The 19,158-nt window shown below is 42.7% G+C and overlaps 1 protein-coding gene across 2 annotated transcripts in view; it reads left to right on the top strand.

The window, feature by feature from the left end:
• Positions 1-2,352: 2,352 nt before the first annotated feature.
• Positions 2,353-19,158, top strand: part of CWF19L2 (CWF19 like cell cycle control factor 2) — a 211,332-nt gene continuing 194,526 nt past the window's right edge. Inside the window, exons 1-2 of one of the 2 annotated variants that reach the window (XM_074984796.1) lie at positions 2,372-2,450; positions 17,186-17,255. Coding sequence is in view for 1 of the 2 variants with exons in the window: in XM_074984786.1 (XP_074840887.1) it covers positions 2,367-2,450 (84 nt within the window). In the remaining variant the exon portion in view is untranslated. Of the gene's footprint in view, positions 2,451-17,185; positions 17,256-19,158 lie in introns of both variants that reach the window. The other variant, XM_074984786.1, reaches the window with a different exon arrangement.

Here is a 19,158-nt window from a genome sequence, read left to right as displayed (position 1 = left end):
ATTGCAACACATCTTGAAAATACATTGATTAAAATCACGAAGTCAGGCTGCAATCCTGAATGTGGATTCATGCCAGCTGAACACTGCCTGTGTGGAGGTAAACTGACTTTAATGTGGCATGATGCAATGAAGGAACCTGTGTGTGCAGACACCAAAAAACCACACTTTTCATCTACTAGTGTTGCAAAATTTCAGTTTTAGTTGCCTGCCTTGCAAGAAGACTGCCATATAGTAAACTGGCATGTTCAGCCATATCTCATATAGTTCTGGGATATTAATAATCATGTCCAGTTCCTTAGACTTCAAAGCACTTTACAAGGGAAACTGAGTTTCATGAATCCCTTTTAAGTTTGGGCTGCATCTACTCTAGCAAGTTCTTTCAAAAGATTTTTTGAAAGAAGGGGAATCTTTCGAAAGAGCTCATGGAGCGTCTACACACAAAAAGCATTCTTTCGAAAGTAAATTGAAAGAATGTGGCAATCCTTTCGAAATCACTTTTCCTTTCCCATTTCAAGAAGAGCACCCCCTTTCAAAAGGGCCATTCTTTCAAAACAACACTCTTTATTTTTGACCCCTGGACCATTCTTTTGAAAGAGAGGGGGCTGTGTGGATGCTTTCTTTCAAAAGAGCAGATCACTCTTTTGATCCACTTTTTTGCGTGTGGATGCACTCTTTCGAAAGAAGTTCTTTTGGAAGAGATCTTCCAGAAGAGCTTCTTTTGAAAGTTCTTTGTAGTGTAGATGTAGCCTAAATAAACCGAAAAACAGAAGGTAAGTGTCTTGCTCATGCTTTTACATGTTGGTGGCAGAACTGAGTAAAGAATCCTGGTCCTCTTTACTCCCAAGTTAGTACTCTAGGCACTAGACCACACTGGAGCAATAGAGTAAACTGAACGTAAAGAAAAACAGGAATTAGAATCTCTGAGGGGTAGCCATGTTAGTCTGTGTCTTTGCAAAACAAAGTAAGCAGTCCTGTAACACTTTAAAGACTAACAATTTAGTCAGTGAATTATTGTTGCTTTCTACTCATTTATTAGATTTACAAAGAAACTTCACCCATTCTTTACCTGAAGCAACAAATTAAATATTTCCAGGAAACAGTTTGCTACTCTCACTCACGTCGTTAAACTGTTTTTTTCTAAATCACATTAATATATTAAGTGTAAGAACAGGTTTGTTTGGAAAACTAAATAGCTAAAATTAATGTGGCTTCTCAGCCTATCAATTCATCCATGAATTTCTGGACAGGGAAAGATGGAAGGAAATAGTGCTGAGCCCATGGTTGTTGATGACAATGATGCAATGTGATGCCTTAAGTGGTTGGCACCCACATTCAAAAGTTGTTTTGCAGTGATCATCCACCCCATTTTTACCAGGAAAGTCCCTTATTTAATCTGTTTCATAGGCACCCTGACTTTTTTAAAAAAAACGGGCAAACTGTTCCATATTTTGCAGGGCTCCTGTTCCCTCGCACCCGGTGTCTTGGGTCAGCAGCTGCTGCTGCCAAGAAGCTCCTCTGCCAGGTGGCTGCCCTGTTCCCTGGCTCCCTGCACCTGAGGGTGACAGCTCCTGATGCAAGGGAGCTCCTCCCTGGGGCAGCTGCCCCATTTCCCAGCACCCACAGTGGCAGCCCCTGCTGCATCATTCCCACCCCCCCCCACCCCCGACCAGCAGGAGGCTGCGAAGCTTCTCTTCTCAGCACCACCACGCTGTCAGGAGGTTGCAGAGCCCCCACCCTCCACGCCCTCTCACTGGGAGGCTGAGGAGCCCCCAGCCCTGGGGCTTCACCATGGGGCAGCCGCCCCCACGGCCGAAGACCCCTGACACGGGACAGCAGCCCCAGCGCCAGAGGCCGGTGGCCCGTGTCCGCCCCGCCGCACTGGGCTCAGCCTGTCACTTTCGGCCGGTGACATTCGCGCTGACCTTTCCCGAACGGGCGGCGGGAAGAGGACCCTGGCGGGGGTGTGTGTGTGTGTGTGTCGGGGCGGGGTTCACTGGCTCTGGGACAAGACGTGAAGGGACGTGTGTGTGTGTGTGTGTGTCAGTATCACACACCGGGGTGTGTCTCTGCACCGCCGCCGAGCCGAGCCGCAGGAACAACGGCAAGTTAGCAAAGGGGGCGGGGAGCAGCGCCGAGCCACGCCGCGGGCCGCAGCTGGGTGGGGAGCGCCCCGAGACCGAGCCGCCCGGAGCGTGCGCAGTGCGAAGCGCTGGAAGGGCCCCCGCCTTAATACGGGGAAACCCGGCAGGAAACCGCGAGTCAGGATAGGGCGATAAGCCAGGCCAGCTGCGACTCACTTTACGGCATTTTCCGCCAGCGCCGTAGTGCGAGCCGGTTCCGGCGTTGCTTTCCGGCAGCTCCGGGCCATGGCGTCCGGGTTTGAGAGTGAGCGTAGCCTGGCGGCGCGGAAGGAGCGGAGGCGGCGGGAGCGGGAGGCGCTGCTGGTGCAGGTGAGAGCCCGGCCGCCTTTCCGCTGCCTCCTGCTGCAGCCCCGTCCGCTCCCCGGTGCTCCCGGGCCGGCTCTGGCCCCACCTGCCTCCCTTGCTCTTCCCGCCCGCGTTGAGCCGCCGGAGTCTCCTCAGACGGGCGGTGTGCACAGGGCGGCTGCTGCGGGCCAGGCGAGCGGCGGGACTTGCCTGTCCCTCGGCTGCTGCGGTGCCATGGGCAGCAATCGCTCCCTGTGTAATCCCGCACCCCCGAGCGTTTCACTGTTACTTACCGGCCATAGCCCATCGTGTCTGGCAGCCGGCAAACACAGTCAAGAGCCCCAGAGCAAGAGCTACACTTAGTGACCCCTTTTCTCACCACTGATAGGAAGCCATCTGGAGCGAGGCCGGGCAGCTGCTTATTAACAGTATAGGGGAAGTTCAGGACAGGAAGGGAAAGGACTTTTGCAATGTGGAGAGATAGGATGGAGTTATCCCCGGTGTCCTCTTTGGCAAGTTTTAATTTGGATAATACCCTGCTTAGGCAATAACGTTAAGTGCTGCTTTAAAAAAATATTGAAAACCATAAGTGGTCACTTAGCCATGAGACTGAAAAGCAACACATCCTTATTAACAAAAGCCATAGGAAAGGGAAGAATGCAGGAATCCCGACCAGTGTGTTGTCTTGGGACTCTGGTTTCATCATAACTGATCACTCATAATTCAGATGCTTCATAAGTTTGAAGTCCCTCCCATAGTTATGTTGTCATTGCCTGCGCTTGCTTCTGCTGATGATACCTAGAGTAGTAGTATGAAATTGTCATGGTAGTTGTCAGTTTCATGGATCTCTGGGTTTTTGAATAACATCCATGAAACAAGCAGTCTTGTTAAGTTCACTGGATTTTTTGAAAGTTTTGAGCAATAGCAGAGCCTGGGAAGCTGCAGAGGGTTGTTTAGGTCAGTGACTCTCTTCCAGGAGCCTGGTTTCTCCTGTATGCTTCCAAGTTTCACCTCACTTAGAAACTACTTGTTTAGAAAGTCAAACATAAAAATACAAAAGTGTCACAGCACAATATTATTGAAAAATGCTTAGTTTCTTGTTTTGACTGTATAATTATAAAATAAATCAATTGGAATCTAAGTATTATACTTAGATTTCAGTGTATATAGTGTAGTATAAACAAGTAAAACAAGTAGTTCATGCTGACTGGAGTAGTGCTTTTTATGTAGCCTGTTGTAAAACTAGGTAAATATCTAGATGATTTGATGTACACCCTTGAAGACCACTGCTTACCCTCAAAGGTACACATACTCCTTGTTGAGAACCAGTGACTTGTATAACTGGAAGTCTCCACAATCAAAGTTTTCTTTTGAACCAGTGAAGGATAGAAATTATGTATTTTTAACTGGAACGTGAAATTGACAGTTTCTCCCTACAAGCCATCTGGGAAACTTCATACTCTCCACCTGTCACTAGCAAGTTGAATTGCCTATTATGAACTCATTTAAATAAAGTAAGATCCTTTAAATGTGGGTTCCAGCCCCTTAAATGTTAGGCATCATCCTTTTTTTTTTCTTTTTTTTTTTTTGAATGCATCACATACTGGAGAATTGATATGTTGAGCATGTAGGCTAATTGGTGATTTAGTTTTCTACTAATTTAATTTGTGCCATCATGTGCCAGCAATGCCCTACTGTAATTTACATTGGCCAACGTAAAAGAATAAATGGACATAAATCAGACATTAGAAACAGTAACATACAAAAACCTGAAGGAGAACACTTCAGTTTACCTGCACACTCAGTAACAGATTTAAAAGTAGCTGTCCTACAACAAAACAATTTCAAAAATAAACTCCAAAGAGAAACTTCAGAGCTGCAATTCATTTGCAAATCTGACACCATCAACCAAGGATTGAACAGAGACTGGGACTGGCTGGCCCATTACAAAAGCAGTTTCTGTCCTCTTTGGCCATGTCTACACTAGCCAAAAACTTCGAAATGGCCATGCAAATGGCTATTTCAAAGTTTACTAATGAAGCGCTGAAATACATATTCAGTGCCTCGTTAGCATGTGTGTGGCTGCGGCACTTCCAAATTGATGTGGCTCGTCCAGACGAGGCTCCTTTTCAAAAGGACCCCGGCTACTTCGAAGTCCCCTTATTCCCATCTGCTCATAGGAATAAGGGGACTTTGAAGTAGGCGGGGTCCTTTCGAAAAGGAGCCCTGTCAATTTTGAAGTGCCGCGGCCACCTGCATGCTAATAAGATGCTGAATATGTATTTTAGCGCTTCGTTAGTAAACTTTGAAACGGCCATTTGCATGGCAATTTCGAAGTTTTTGGCTAGTGTAGACATAGCCTTTATGTTCACACCTTCACATCCTGCCTGACTGAAACGGCTTGATTTCTCCTCCCTTGATGTTCACAACTCCACATTAGCTGCTCTACTCAAGTAGGCATGAATGTGTAATCTGTTTTTAAAAAATCATGTGAATTAAGATTTAACCAATCAAATGCCTTCACTGTTTTATGAGAGTTAACTGAGCAATGGTATGGGAGGAGGCATTACTGTAGTGGAATTGCAGAGACATCAGAACAGTAAGACACAGGTGCTGTAGTAGTGAAGAGACCGACTTTGAAAGTGGGTGGAGAAGAGGCAGAGAGAGATGTGTGAGGATCAGATGCTGGTAGTGTCTGCAGGATATTTAATTTATCTTTGAATGTGTGCTACAGAAATATATATTATACTTTTGAATTTTGTGACTGCAGTTCTATTTTGAGTGTAGTGGTTCATCATGGGCAGGGGTCAGCAATGTATGGCTCTTTAAGGACTTCTTTGTGGCTCCTGATGCTACAATTGCGTGGTTTAAAAAAAAATCTTGAGGCATTCCTGCTGCTCAGGGTAACACACATTTTAAGAAAAAAACCTGAAATTAAACATGAAATAAAATTGGCATAATTAAAGTAGTTTGGTAGTGAAAGTCAGGAAGATAGTGGTATAAATACACACATTTAAAATGTGAGGAAATAGAATACGTAAAAAGTTTGTAAACATCCTGTAGTAAACGTGTCACATTACAAATCAGTTTGTATACACTGTTTAACCTCATGGTCCATTCCTTGTCGTGATGAGGTGGCTTATGTCTCTAAAGGACCTGGAGAGCAATGCCAGCGGGAGCTACAGGTCAACTGAACAGGTCAAAGGGTAGAGACCAGACAAATTTGGATTACTACTTCTGCAGGTAGAAGGGGTTGGTTTAGGATTAACAACACTATCTGTAAAAAAAACAAAAGTTACAGACACGTCTACAAAGAAACCTACAACTACACAGGTCTTGGGAGGAGCTGACAATGTGCTTGGATTGAGTATGAAGCATCGCAGGGAACATTTACTTCTTCCATCAAGTGATGACTTAAAGCAGAAACGGGGGCTTAGCTGATTCGTTGGTGACCTTCTCTGTATTGCTTTTAGGCTTTTGACTGTTGACCTTTCATTCTTTGGATACATGTTGGCAGAGGTTTTCCTTCTGGTAGACGTAGCAAGGGCTCTGATAAGTTTAATAAATTGTAACTCTTGTGTGTGCATTAGAATTTGAAACTAGTGGTGGTGTAGCTCCACAGTCATATTTCCCAACTGCTGGTTGTTTTATTGGATTTGTACCTTTGAATTTAGATACATTTAAAATGCCTAATTTTAGAATTTCACGTAATTTAGGCCTTTGTCTTGTTTATCCAAATAAGTTATAAAATGTAGTGAGAAAAATATTCAGTCATATTCAACACAACATACCTGGGAATGGAGGGAATTCACTATAAATACAGATGATTCTCATACATACACTTTTCATGTCACTTAATACTAGAGCTTGAAAAATCCATTTGCATGTGGAGAGTAGATAGTTTTCTTGGGAAATTGCCATCAACTTCTATAGAATCTAAACGTATTTATCTGTGTCTATATATCTTGATCTATAAAGGGTTTCTGGTCCACTCAGTAAAATCTTCCTAATGTGAGCTGAATTTTTTCCTACATTTGTGAACGTAGAACTCCACTGCCTCTGTTAATGGTCATTTCTTTGTCCACCAATGTGCTGCTGTCAGATGAAAACCAACTAAAATCTTGCTAGTAACAGAGAGATAGCTGTGCTAGTCTATATACTATGAAAACAAAAAAGCAGTCCAGAAGCACTTTAAAGACTAACAAGATAATGTATTAGGTGATGAGCTTTTGTGGGACAGACTCACTTTTTCAGATCATAGCCATACCAGAACAGACTCTATTTAAGGCACAGAGAACCAAAAATAATAATCAATGTTGACAAATCAGAAAAATTATTATCAAGGTAAGCAAATCAGAAGGCAGAAGGGCAGAAGAAGGTGGGGAAGTCAAGAATTAGATAAAGCAAAGTATCTAAAAGAGCCCCTATAATGAGCTAGAAAATTGTCATCCCAGTTCAAACCACATGTTAATATGTCAAATTTGAATATAAAAGAGAGTTCAGCAGCCTCTCTTTCCAAATGGCTGTGAAAATTCCTTTTCAGTAAAACACAGACTGTTAGGTCATTAACTGGCTGTGACAGGTTTGTGAATCAGGAGTGTTTTTATGACTGTTTTATGCCCATTAATTCTTTGTCTGAGAGAATTAGAAGTCTGTCCAATATACAAAGCATGTGGGCATTGTTGGCACATGATGGCATATATGATATTAGTTGAGGAACATAAGAATGTGCCCATGATTCTGTGAATAACCTGGTTAGGTTGAGTGGTGGTATTTCCAGAATAGATATGTAGACAAAGTGGGCAACGGGCCCTGTTGCAAGGAAAAGTTCCAGGACTGGTGTTCTGTGGTATAGACTGTGGCTGTTGGTGAGAATCCTCATAAGGTTGGGAGGTTGCTTGTAGGAGAGGACAGGCCTGTCACCTAGGGCCTTCTGGAGTATGGCATCCTGATTAAGAATAAGTTGTAGGTCTTTAAAGTGTGTTGCAGTGGTTTGAGTTGGGGGCTGTAAGTATGACCAGTGGTGTTCTGTTCTTGGCTTTTTTGGGTCTATCTTGGAGTAGCTGGTCTCTGGGTATTCATCTGGCCCTGTCAATTTGTTTTTTTTTTATTTCGTGTCGGTTTCATTCTTTTCTGGGCAGCCCTGAAACTTACAAAAATCAGTTTCATTCTGTCGCAGGATGCAAAACCTGTGAACACCAGCAGTTACAAGCACCTGAACTATTCCCTGGGGAGGAGGATTCAAAAATAGAAACTGACCAAAGGTTTTCTCGTATATCTCAAAAGTATGCCAAACTACTCTATGCTAAACTTTTACTAAATGCCTTAACAGCTGCTTATCCTAAGCAAGACATATCCTTGGAGGGAAAAGAGGGGCACTACCTGTCTTCTGTGAGCGGTTCACACCTGGGCCCCGGTGACATAGTGGCTAGGCCCCCTGGCCAGGGCCTGTTGGGTTTAGGGCGTGGCCCTGAGAATCTTGTTCTCTCTTTTGGCAGGAGAGGGGTTCCCCGGGAAGAGGCTCCCTGCTCCCCTCAGTACCTGGGGGTGGGTCCTGGCCTGTGCTCTCCAGCAACAAACTGGGTGGCAGCTCTGGCCTGAGGCCTCCTGCCTCTTCGCTGGTCAGCCCCAAACTGAGCTAGCCTCTCTCCCTTTATACCCTCCAGGCCTGACACTGGCTGCAGGTGAACCAGGGTGGGGCTGATTGGGCTAACAGGCCTCGTTTAACCCCTGCCTTGCCTGGCCTCCCTCTCACACTCCTACACCTCCAACTTCATCCTAATGGATTGGTACAGAAATTCAGAGTTCAGATAAATGGATTTTCATGGTCTTGTATTTTTTTTTCTTTCCTCATCCTATGCAGAGATGAAATAGCCTTTAGCTGTGCAAATCAGCATTACTTTGAGACGTCGTTCTGTTTGCTACATTACCAACCCTATTCAAAGTCCATTAAGCATTCTCTCACTTGGAAGTATTGTAATGCATTTGCTGTGATGTCAATGGTTTTTCTGACTTCCTTTCTGAAATGGAATTGATCTCTTTTCTACATTTTGCTGACACTGAAGCTGGGTCTACACTAGGAGGTAAAATCAATTTTAGATAAACAAATCTATCTACAAGAATTGTGTAGCTAGAGTTAGCGCATCTAAAATTGATTTTTCCCTCTTTCCACACAGCGTGTGGGCAACAGGAAAAACTTTTCTGTTGACTTCCTTTACTCTTTATTACTGCCAGGAGTACTGGGTCGAAGGCTGTACCATGACAGTTCGATTTAGCATGTCCCCATTAGGCACACTAAATCAAACTGCAGTAGATTGACCGCCCACGGATTGATCTTTCCTTAAGTGTAGACGTACCCAGAATAAAGTCTTTTACTCAAAACCAGAATTGGAAATGCTAGTAATTAACCCTCTGAGATCAGGAAATGAGATTTCTTAATGAAGCACTCTAAAGTGCGAACTTCAGACTTGTTCATGAGAAAGGGCAAATTAGTTTTAAAATAGCATTTGATGAAATAGCTACAATTATTTTACACTTACATTATATCAAATTATTACCTCTCTTTCCATATCACACCATTGCCTGTAAGGTTATATTTTAGTTGAGTATAAGTTCCATTTTCCATTCTAATTTGTCTTGTTAATTCTTCCTGATTTTTTTTTTCAAATTCCTATTTGCATGAAACATTTTGTGTTTAGTCTGAGCTCAAATATGAATTTTTAGATATGACTGAGTAAAACTGGTGGTCTATGTTGAAGTATGAGCAGGCAGTGCCATTCTGACTAAAATCTTATGCACACGTAGCTCCAAAACAGATGAAATTGGAAACTTTAAAGTTGGTTTGTTCAGTGAGGAAAGAAAAATAATCCTGATTTGAAGAAAAAACTAATTTTTGAAATTATGAATGTCTAAAGAAGGATAATATCTGTGCATTAAAATATTTATATTCTTGATGTCCTTAAGCTAGAGTGGTTTAAAATGCGAGGAATATGCTGACTTCCTTCATCTTTTACAAGTGCTGCTTTAAAACCCCAAAGCAAAGTGTAAATGGTATTATTTTTAAAATAAATATGTATATAAAGTAACTTCCTGGCGTATTTAGAGTCTGATCCAAAATTAATTGAAGTCCATTGGTTTCCACTCAGTTGAGTGGGTTTTGGATGTAGCTCTTTATGTACAACACAAGTTATGCTTTTAAGCCAAGGGTGGGCAATAGAAAAATAACAGCCTGCCATGGTTAGTCCCTGGCAGGGCTCCACTTCTTTACTGACTTGAGTGTCGGCAGGTATCAGGTGATTGCAAACTTGTTGGCAGTGGACCACAATTTCATGGCCATTGGGAGTGCTGGGAAGTGATGCAGACCAGAACACTACTTCTTGCCACTCATGTTGGCTGCAAGCTGTGACCTGTGGCCAACAAGAGCTGAAATTGCCCAACACCTGTGGAGGTGTCTGTAAATATCGAGCTGGAGGCCTGTGAGGGACTAACCCTGATGGACCAGATCTGCCCTTCAGTCTGGTATTTGCCCACCCCTGTTTTCAGCTATCACTTGTACTCATAACATGGTTGGCGCTACCAAGTCCCTATATCTTGAGTTGTTTAGCTTGTTAAGAAGAAGGTACAGTTTGAACCTCTCTTGTCTGGCACCCTCTGGACCGGACCACTTCCAGATGAGAGAATTTGCTGGACTATGGGAGGTTAATATTTTCTAGCACATTTCCATCACTTTTGCTGCTTGCTGGGCTCTCAGAAGACATTTAGGTGTAACTTACAGCTAAATAATAGCACAGAACACTGAGAACCAGGACTGATGGCTGTACACAAACTTTATGGGACCATGGGAAATTTGGCCACACTCATGAGAAGTGGTCATCTGGCTAACTAAAATCGTGCTGGGATATGAGTGTTGCTGGATGAGAGAGTTCTGGGTTAGAGAGGTTCAACCTGTATTTAAAACCACTTTGCTACTTTTATTAATTTTTTTCATTGACTTTGCTCAGCATAATGTTCCAGTGCTTCCATTAGGTATCTCAAGACTAATAATGCATCTTTCACTCCCAATATTATAGTTGTATTTATTATTTAGAATGTCTGTATTTCTGCTACTGTACTTGGTCTTTAATGTAATTGTGTAATAATGTTTATAATAATACTTTATCTTTTACCATCCCTTTTCCCATAACCTAATGAGCTCTCTTTATACAGTAGCTAACCGTGAATATCTCTATCTTATTAAAATAAGTTTATCCATCCCTCTTTCTGTTGCAAGTGATACCCTATGCTTTTAATCTTCAACAGTAGTTAAGAGATGCTTTTAGATGAAGGCCAGAATCTTTCAACATGCAAATTTGACATAATCATAACCTTACCCATAATCTGTGGTATAGTATGGCATTTTTTTCAGTGCAATGGCTTGTGTGAAGAAAGTTTATGTAGTTTTTGATGGACCTGAATAGCAGAACATCTTTCACTTTCTGAGGTTATGTCTACGCTAGAGCATAAAGTTGATTTTAAGGCATATAACTCAATTTTGCAATGTGACTGTCTTCACTGCAAATACGATTAAGTCAATATTAAGGGACTCAAAGGTAAATTTTCTTGCCCCGCCCCTCTGATGCGGTGTAATGTCATGTTTGAATTTACAAGGTCGAATTAATACTGGTGTAGAAACTGTTACTTTAAATCGATTTTATCCAGAGATACCCTGCAATGCCCCAGATGTGTCCGTTCTGGCTGCTTTCATCTCCACTGCCCTCCATGTGTTCAGGAAGTAGGATACAGGAAGCCAGGCAATTTGAATTCATTTCTGGCTAGCAAGCAATCACATCTAGCCATGATTTCTCAGGGTTGCATAAGAGCCCCAGCATGGAGCCATCAGGAGATCCAACATCTAATTTCTGTGTGGATGGATGAATCTGTGCTGAGTAAACATCAGGGACGCTCAGGAATGCTGGGTGAAAATCGAGCCCCACCCTCCCCCCAACAGCAGCATGTCTTGCCCTGCATGAGGTTTCAGGGCTGGAAAGGGCACCATAATCACAGTTTGCAACTCATCTTAAAAGCTTAAGCCTCTGGAATTTACAACAGCCACCCACAAACATTTTATGGGGCTGCCCCCCCCCGCACAAGGCACCATACTCTGCGGGGCTAGCTCCCTGCCATCACATCATGTGGTGGCTGGGCAGTGTGGACCATTCCTGCAGATACCGGCATGTCCTGCCCTGCATGGGGTGAAGGCATCTTCCCTGTGATAAACTTGTTTTTTCTGCTGCATGTTTTATTGGGCTGACCCCCCGAAGGCATCATGCCTGCTGCCACCACTCCGCTGTCCGCGCAGACAGCAGAAGATCCTTCCCTGCTCAGGGTTTCAGTGCTAGAGAGGGCTTTTTCCCTGCACAGGATTTGGCAGGAAAGCCCAAGGAAAATGATGTGTGCCCCTCCCTCCCTCCGTCTCAGCTGACTCTTCCTCCCTTTTGTGGACTCTCATATCCCCCTTTTGGTTGTTAATTACTCCATGCCCTTTATGGAGTGCTGCAGAGAATCATCTGCACAATTGATAGAGTGCACTTCCAACATGAAAGCAACAAAATTATAAATAGGATGTGGGGTAAAATCTTCTTCCCTGTGAGAAACAAGTTTTCTCAGCTTCACATTGTATGGGGGTTGCCCCCCCGACTGGCACCATGAGCCTGGTGAGCTAGCCCCCTCCCCACACCACGAAGCTAGCACATTTTATGGATGCTGGCTCCTCCAAGGTGCCATGCATCTGGCAGGCTGGCCCTCTCCTCCCCACCATGAGGCTAACCCCCACGCCACCATGCCATGTGGCAGCTGGGCAAGGCAGACCATGCTGATTTTCCGGGAAAAAAAAAAAAGCTGCCCTTTTCCATAATGCAGATGACTCACAATTTTTTCATTGGGGAAAAAGACTTCTGAAAACTGTCTGTCTGTTTTCAACGGCATGGGGGAATGAGGACAATGCAGTCTGGGAAGATGACATCACACACCCACAGCCACTTACGGGGCCTTATTGTCCCATAGTACACTGGTAAAAAACCCAGAATGCAACAGGGCAGAAGGAACTGTGGGTAGGTGCCCACAACACACTGTTGCAACAGTCAAACTTTGGCAATTTAGTGAGGATGCACTAAGTTGACATTGTGAGTAGTTGTGGACACTCAAGTTTGATTTTGAAAAATCTAGTGTTACAAAGTTGACTTCAATAAATTTAACTTTACTTGGTAGTATCTTTTACTTCTTGAATTGAGCTGTTGATCGACGGATCTGATATTCTACGATGCCGTTGGTGAGTGATTAAACCAATTCTTGATGGGCAGAGCCGATTACAGATGTCATATAAAAGCCGCCGGCAGCAAGTGTTGTATGTTCTTTTTGGATCATACGCTTTTCTTGTAGTGCCTGGATACGCTGACTCTCAAAACAATTAAGAGCCTCTACAGTGGTTTGCTGCCAGGACAGTCTGTCCTGAACTAGTCTTTCCAGATCATTGGGAGATACGCCGCATGACTTCACTTTGGCCTTAAAAGTGTAGCGCTTACACTGACCTCTGATAGAGAGCGCTTTCTATGAGCAAGCAGGCCATAGAAGACCAGCTTTGGTATCTGTGTATCATCCATCCTCATAACATGATCAGTCCAGCGAAAGTCTCTTCATAAGCATTGCTTCCAGGCCCGTTACACCACCCAGTAAGTACTTTAGTCCCATCAACTTACATGGGTGATCTTCCTTAGACAGCGCATATGGGACTGATGGAGTTTCAAAATATGGCACTGATATATTATCCATGATGCTGAGCCGTACAGCTAGATATTCAGGAAAAATGCCTGATAAACCGCTACCTTGGTATGTAGTTTAATAACATGATCGTTCCACAGGCGTTTGTTCAATTTTCCAAAGGCGGTGCTGGCTTTGGCTAATCAAGCAGATACATCATGATCCACATTTATACTAGAGGACAGTATACTTGTGAGGTAGCAGAACTTATCAACAGCCTTAAGGACAATAGTGATCACTGGAGTGCTGGGCTCTTTCCAAACAGGCCTAGACATAACTTCTGTGTTTTTGAGGCTCATTGTGTCTGGGTCTATGCTTGCCCCCATCTTCGAAGGGGACATGGTAATCAGGGTGATGAGAGATTACTAATGAAGTGCTGCAGAGAATGTGTAGCACTTCATTAGGCTAATTCTCCCCTGCTGCAACTTGGAAGCATGAATCTTTTGAGGCACTTCGAAGTTTGATGCTTCGTAGCTGCTGCACAGGAGAATTCGCCTAATGAAGTGCTGTGTATTCACTGTAGCACTTCATTAGTAATCCCCCATTGCCCTGATTACCATGCCCCCTTCAAAGTTGAGGGTAAGTATAGACAAGCCCTGTGAGCCTAAATTGATGAGCAGAAGTAACAAAGAGATCAAAAAGCTCCTGTGCATCCTTCACTGAATGAGCCAACAATGCACAGTCATCAGCAAACAAAAGATCATCGATAGTTATACTACCCACTTTAGGGCGAGCCTGAAGTCTTTGGAGATTGAAAATACTGCCATCTCTTTGGAACTGAATAGGTATGCCCAGTGGCCAGTCTGTAAAAGCAAGTAACAGCAACATTGAAAAATAGATGTTGAGCAGGAGAGGAGCAAGGATACGTTCTCGGTTTGTGCCATTTGATATTTCAAAAGGCGCCGATGTCTCTGCATTGTTTTGGACACAACCAAGCATACCATTGTGAAAAGACTGAACAATGTTGATAAATTTTTCAGGACTGCTAATTTGCCCAGGTATTTTCCAGAGCCCATTTCTGTTGACCGTGTCAAACGCCTTGGTCAAGTTGATGAAGATCACATAGACAGAGGTCCTGATGATGTTCCCTACATTTCTCTTGTATCTGTCTGGCTGCAAATATATCAGCAGTGCCTTGGCCAGCACAAAATCTGCAATGGCTTTCAGGAATGATGCCATTTTTGAACACACGTAGTGAAAGCTGGTTGTAAAGGTTGTGGGACAGGATCTTACCAGCTATAGAGAGCAGAGAAGTGCCCTGATGGAAATTGCAACATGCATGATCACCTTTACCCTTGTATATGTGTACAAGTAAGGCATTTTTGAAGTCCTGAGGGAATAGCTCCTCCTCCCAAATGGCATTAAATAAATGGGTGAAATGGTACATCAACTGGCCACCAGCAGATTTATAGATTTCTGATGGAACTGCATCACTGCCAGGTGCCTTTCCAGATTTCATCTGGTTAACAGCTGTTTGTGCCTCATCAAGAGTTGGTGGTATGACCAGCTGTAAATCATTAGCCCACAGAGGAATATCTTCAAGAACGCTGCTCTCGAAAGTTGAGGCCTGGTTCAATACTTCGTGTCAATGTTCAGTCCAGAGATCAAGGATTTTAGCACTGTCTGAGATCAAAGTAAGACCATCAGCAGGGCACAGTGGTGTACACCCAGCAATGCGTGACCCATAGACTGCCTTCAGCTTGTCATAGAGTGCTTTAAGATCATGCCCATCAACAATATCATGGAGTTTAACTGCTTGATATTTCCATCAGTCCTCTTTCGTTTGTCATAATTTGACTTATGCCTCCTGCTTGGCTTGAATATATGCTGTTTTCCTGGAAGCATTCTCTTTATCACTGATCCAAGCCAGGTATGTCAGTCACATGCACCTTATCAAGAAGAGCTTTTCATCTCTGTTCTTGTTATCAGACCCGTTCTCATGCCTGTGTTTTTGGAAATCAGGGATCTCGACAGCAGTTCTCTAGGTTGTTTCTTTGATGTTAATCCAGTCATCCTCAGTAGTAGGTGACCATTCTGGATCTTCATTACTGATGACGAAAGAAGTGTCAAGACTCTGTTGAAACAGTGCTTATATTGTGTATTTCAAGTTTACCTACACCTAGCTTTTTTTCTGCATCCAACAGAATGTTGATGTTTTGGTGCAGAAAGGTTCAAGGAGACAACTCTGTGTACCATTTAGTGGTCAGACCAGGACCCAGTGCCATACATTGCATGAGTCAATTTGACATCAGAAAGATGTCTCTGTTTTGTGATGTAGTCAGTCATATGCAAATGCTTAGACTGTGGGTGCGTTCACGTTGCTTTGTATTTGTTCGCCTGTTGGAAGAAAGTGCTTGCAATAGCAAGCTCATGCTGTGCACAAGTTTGATGAAGAGGAGTGCCATTTGAATTCTCATTTTCAATGCCAGTATGTCTGAACACCTTTGGCCATGTCGTGTTGTCCTGACCAAATCTAGCATTAAAATCTCCGAGTATATATAACTTGGATTTAAAAGTTACTGAAGAGATCACTGAATTGAAGCTAGCATAAGAAGCTTTCTTTCTATCACCTGCAGCCAAGTGGGTGCATATGCACTAACAAATACAAGGCATAGACGTAGCCTGATTAATTTGTGTATAATTTGATGTTGACATTGTGAAACCTGTGAGATTTGGCCGCTATTTCCTTAGGTAGCCTCTCCTTTCTTATAATAGTTGAGGATGGTTGAAATAATGAGGAGGTAGGAAGGGAGAACTTAAACTGACAGCAAGATAAATTAATATTGTAAGTCAGTGGTAGAGGTACATAGCGAGATATGAACCCTGGAATACCACAAAATGTGTGATCTGCCATCTGGAGTTTGATTTTAAATAGGTGTAAACAAAAGTGTTAGTTTATATAAATCTTTCCTGCCACCTGCTGTTCTTCACAAATCCACTCTTTTCTTGCATGATATTTATGATATCCTTATCAAGCTAGTTCTCCAGTTGACAGTGTAAAGAGGTGTAGACAGTATTGGAAATTCTCATATAAAAAGCCATTCAGTAAAACTTCTGTCTTTTGGGTTGGGGAGACCTAGATGAAAAGTTTTCCAGCGTTTATTATAAAGAAGTAAAAGGTCCAAACTAAAATTTCAAGCCAAAATTTAATAATATATATATAAGTATTTGTGTTTCAGAAAGGCAAACAGATAACAAAATATGTGTGCTTTTTTTGCTATGAGCAGGTAGGCGGGAGCTTGAGATAGTAGGAGTTATAGTGGAAACTGCTCTGTCTTTATAGACCAATAAAATATCAGGAATATCAGCATAAAATTGTAGATATATAAACAAGGCATCATTTGAAATTGCAATTTTATTTCAATATGAAGAGGTATGTTTGTGAAATAATCGAATACCATTTTTACTAAGAAAATACTTTTAACCCACAATATCAAATGGTGCATTTTACTTATCTATTTTACGTAGATGTGTATGAAAAATTGGCTTAAAAGGTGTGGTTTCATTCACTATTTGAAACTGTCTTGTGAGCTGTGTACTGGCTGGTTTGGGCTTGCACCTTATTGCTTGTTTTGGCTTGTGCTGTTTTTGACTGGCTCCTGGCAAGCTGGGGCAAAGGGAAGAGAGTTCTGGGGTGCACACCAGGCCCACCCTTTCCCAGAAGCCAGACTGAATTCCGGGGGGATGTAGTGACATAAAGTGTTCAGCTTCTTTCAGGGATTGGCTTCTCTTTGCTTTGTTTTGAAAAGAGATGAGCTTGGTTTTTGGTTTCTTGTGAAGTTGGGTGCTTATTTAAAGAATGTGAGAGGTGGTCAGCCTCGTCTCCGGTAGTCTAACATTTATACTTATATGATATATTCATTGAATAAAGAAGCTAAACCATAACAAAATAATTTGTAAGAATGTGGATGGCTGAGTTTGGTACACTGTATATGAACTTAAACTAAAATTCTCATTTTTTTCAGATGAACCTGTCAGTTATTCTTCTTATATCTCTAATGGGTTGTTGGTTCAGTGATTGATATTTGCTGGAAGGTATGATGCCTTGTCATTTACTTTTCACTTGCTTTTTTATGGAGAATTCCCGAAATGATCCGTTCATCTGGGATTAAAACATTGTTGCCTCTGCTGTTCCACAGCAGAAGAACTGTTTGTTATGCTCTTGCCTACAATAATTTGTACACTGTAATACTGAGCATTTTTCTTTATTGTTCTTTCACCAAGTCCTCCTTCTTAAAATATTAGTGTCTTTGATAGTCACCTTTAAAAAAGTGAAGTCAGCATCATTAACTCAATATTAGTATATTAAAAAAATGCCAGGAAAGTAATTTAGCACCCCAGGGATTTTAACAGCTATCTCAGTGATAATCACCATTCTCTTAAAAATGCTGTCGTCTTTCCAATAGACAATTATATTTCAATTCTTCCATTTTATGGGGTGGTTTTGTATTAAAGGCTGCAATTTTTACAATGACAAGGTGGGTGAGATAATATCTTTTGTTGGACCAACTTCTGTTGGTGAAAGAGACAGGCTTTTGAGTTTCGCAGATCTCTGGATGAAACTCAAAGTCGTTAGTCCAGTAAAAGCTATTACTTCACCCATCTTGTCTCTCTAATATCCTGGGGCAACATGATTATATAACAATAGTGCAAACAACAATGGAAAAACCTGTAATTTTAAAAGTAACTTCGGTAGTATCCTACAGGTTTCCTGCCTTTTAAATTCTGTAGCTCCTTCCCATTAAACTTTGCCAACCACAGCTTCTGAGAGAGAATCTCATAGATCTTACTTATTTTCTGTTTCTGTTTACCTAAAATTTCCAACCGTTGCCACTACTGGTGCTGCTCCATGAATGGTAGCAATAGATAGTGTGCTGTAGATGGAGTGCTGGTGCAACTGCTGTTTTAACTGTAGTGGTGTTTGGGGGGGTGAGCTCAGTGGTTAGAGCATTGGCCTTGTAAATCCATGGTTGTGCCTTCAGTCCCTGAGGGGGCCCTTGAAGCAAAACAAACAAACAAACAAACCTGTGTCAGAGATGGTGAAAGTCCTGCAGTGAGTGCAAGGGACTGGACTCAATGACATCTCAAGGTCCCTTCCAGTTCCCTGAGATATGTATATCTCCATGTTTCAAAATAAAAGATCTATGCTGAGTGGGATTAGATGATACAGTGGTTGAAAACCTGGAAGGTGGCCTATAGTCTTGTATCCACTGCTGGTGCTACCATGGAAGCCATGCTGGAGATAGCAATGGTGAGAAGTGTTGAAGGGGGTAAAAGACTGATGTAGACACAACCATAGTGCTCATGACTGTAGCTGGAAGGAGGCAGCCTAGTTGGAGATAGAAGATGGCTAGTAGCTTCAGGGTGATGAAGGAAGAAACCAGGGTTCCCTCTAATTTTTTCCATCCTTGGGTGGAATAAATGTTGGTATGTGCACCGATGCATATGGGATGTGTACCACCAGTGGAAATATATGCTGTTGGCTGTGAGTGCTGTGAGTACTCGGCTAATCAGCTGGGTGGCACCTGAATCTCTCCTAGATGGCTGCCCAACCACCCAGCTTACAGGGAATGCTGCAAGCAATCCCAGAATTCCTTAAAGCCAAGCCCCCTTTCTGTGTAGCTAAGGATGTCTAGCTCCACATCTTGTAGTAAAGGAGGTTGGGACAGCAATTTCGTTTTTGTACCTGTTGGGGCTGAGGAATTGATTGGAGGGGGAGACACTGTGATGGAGTTTGCTGAATGTTACTGTGTGGAATTTTTTCTGATGCAGCTATACAAACACTTTAAATTGTGCTTAGATTAGAGATCTCATGGAGCCTGTTCCCATGTTCTTAATTGTGTGCTCCTGTAACAAAATAGTCCTTTTATACGGTCTAGCATTATAGCATATTCTAAATAAGGATTTCAGGCTCATTATTGACATAATTGAGTTAAAC

Source organism: Carettochelys insculpta, chromosome 1 (genome assembly GCF_033958435.1).
Source record: "Carettochelys insculpta isolate YL-2023 chromosome 1, ASM3395843v1, whole genome shotgun sequence".
Lineage (NCBI taxonomy): Eukaryota > Metazoa > Chordata > Testudines > Carettochelyidae > Carettochelys > Carettochelys insculpta.
The sequence above is the reverse complement of the archived record's forward strand: the minus strand, read 5'-3'. Positions and strand labels throughout refer to the sequence as shown.